The 2,301-nt window shown below is 55.7% G+C and overlaps 1 protein-coding gene across 1 annotated transcript; it reads left to right on the plus strand.

Moving 5' to 3' along the window:
- The first annotated feature begins 707 nt into the window (after nt 1-707).
- Nucleotides 708-1,496, plus strand: LOC143150336 (uncharacterized). Its single transcript, XM_076318518.1, has one exon. The coding sequence runs from the start codon at nt 708-710 to the stop codon at nt 1,494-1,496; it is 789 nt and encodes a 262-aa protein (XP_076174633.1).
- Nucleotides 1,497-2,301: the final 805 nt, after the last annotated feature.

The raw sequence follows: 2,301 nt of genomic DNA on the forward strand, positions 1-2,301 counted from the left end.
GGAGAAAGAAACGGAGAAATAAAGAAAGAAACGGAGAAATAAATGGAGAAACGAAGATATAAACGGAGAAACGAAGAAAGAAACGGAGAAACGAAGAAACGATGAAAGAAACGGAGAAACGGTGAAATAAATGGAGAAGCGAAGAAAGAAACGGAGAAAGGAAGAAAGAAATGGAGAAACGGGGAAATAAATGGAGAAGCGAAGAAAGAAACGGAGAAAGGAAGAAAGAAACGGAGAAACGGAGAAAGAAACGGAGAAACGAAGAAAGAAACGGAGAAACGTGGAAGTAAATGGAGTAACGAAGAAAGAAACGGAGAAACGAAGAAGGAAACGGAGAAATGAAGAAAGAAACGGTCAAACTGTGGCGGCCCGTGCTCGAGCACGCCGCCAGACCGTCGCCTCTTGAGATAAACAAAACGCAGCAACGAAGCTGGCCACGAAAATTGTCAATCGTCGCCTGGCGATAAACGGGGCCCTAAAGAATGGTCGGAGAAAGAAGGGACGGGGACGAGCCCCGAGGAGCCAGTCTTCGACCGATCTTCGACCCGACCGACACGACCACGCGATACGACCGAATCCGCAATAAAGCCAGTGAACGAAAGAATTAGCGTACTTTCCTTTCTCCCGATTACCCACATAATTGGTGACCCCGACGTGAGTGATCGTGAAAGAATTGGTGTGGAATTGGGAGAAGGCCAGCGGCAGCGATGACGGACCTTCCGCAGGACGTCACGGTAGCACGCGTCGCGATTCGCGTCCCGCCGTTTTGGGAAAAGAACCCAGAAACATGGTTCCGGCAGCTGGAGTCGCAATTCGTGCTGGCTGGAATCACCCAGGATTCCACCAAGTACCATTACGTAAGCGCGCATCTGGAGAACCAGTACGCCGACCTGGTGAACGACATCATCAGCGACCCGCCAACGCAGAACATGTACGATACGTTAAAAGCGGAACTGATCCGACGCCTCTCGGACACCAGGGAGCAGAAGATCCGCACGCTCCTGGAGCACGAGGAAATCGGCGACCGGAAGCCATCGACTTTCCTGCGCCGGTTACAAAACCTTGCGGGCGACACGGTGTCGAACGAATTTTTGAGGACACTGTGGCTGGGGCGCCTCCCCCGGAACATCCAATCGGTGTTGGTATCACAAAAGAAGGAAAGTTTGTCCGAGCTCGCTTCTCTCGCCGACGCCGTGGCAGAGGTGACACCGGGTCCCCAGGTCACCGCCGCGTCGACCGCACCCGACGGGATCCACGCGGAGTTGGCCGAGCTACGCCGTGAGATCGCGGCCCTCCGCGTCAGCAGAGACGATTACCGCCACTCGCGCCCGCCGTCGCGTGACGCCCGACGGAGCCCTTCGAGGTCGCGCGACTATAATGCCTCGCCTCCCCCCGAGGACGGCCGGTGCTGGTACCATTGGATGTTCGGTACCGCAGCGAGAAGATGCCGCCAGCCGTGCAATCATGTGGCGGAAAACAATCGGGCCGATCGTTAATGGCGGCAAGCGATCGCGTGCCGACTACAAGCCGCTTGTTCGTGACGGATCGAATGACCAGAACAATTTTTATGGTGGACACCGGATCGGATTTGTGCGTGTTTCCGCGGTCGCGGGCGAAGGGGGTGCACGAAAAGACGACGTACGAGCTATACGCGGCGAACGGTTCGACGATCCGGACCTACGGTTACGTCACGTTCCGTCTAAACCTGGGGCTGAGACGGGATTTCACGTGGCGATTCGTCATTGCCGACGTTACAACCCCGATCATAGGCGTCGATTTTTTAAACTTTTTCAACCTCCTCGTCGACCTGCGAGCAAAAAAACTGGTGGACGCGTTAACCACGTTATCGACGGGGGGACGCGTGGTCGAAAATCGAGCGGGAAGCGTAAAAGCGATATCCGGGGAATCTAGATTCCATACGATCCTTGCCGAGTTCCCGGACGTCACGCGACCATCGGGAGGACACCGCACGACGAGACACGAGACGTGCCACTACATCAGGATCACACCGGGTCCACCAGTGTCTTGTAAACCGCGACGCCTCGCTCCCGACAAACTGCGAATCGCCAAAGCGGAGTTCGAGGCCATGGTGAGGGACGGAACGGCGCGCCGTTCCGAAAGTTGCTGGTCGTCGGCCCTGCACCTGGTCCCGAAGAAGAACGACGAATGGCGACCGTGCGGAGACTACCGGGCGTTGAACGCAAGAACAATCCCGGATAAATACCCGGTGCCTCACGTCGAGGATTTTGCGCAATGTCTGGCCGGCAAGACGTTGTTCTCGACGATAGATTTAGTGCGGGC

Source organism: Ptiloglossa arizonensis, chromosome 8 (genome assembly GCF_051014685.1).
Source record: "Ptiloglossa arizonensis isolate GNS036 chromosome 8, iyPtiAriz1_principal, whole genome shotgun sequence".
Taxonomy (NCBI): Eukaryota; Metazoa; Arthropoda; class Insecta; order Hymenoptera; family Colletidae; genus Ptiloglossa; species Ptiloglossa arizonensis.

Excerpts from the sequence above, each read along its gene's own strand:
- LOC143150336 (XM_076318518.1), top strand. The coding sequence starts at position 708 with ATGACGGACCTTCCGCAGGACGTCACGGTAGCACGCGTCGCGATTCGC.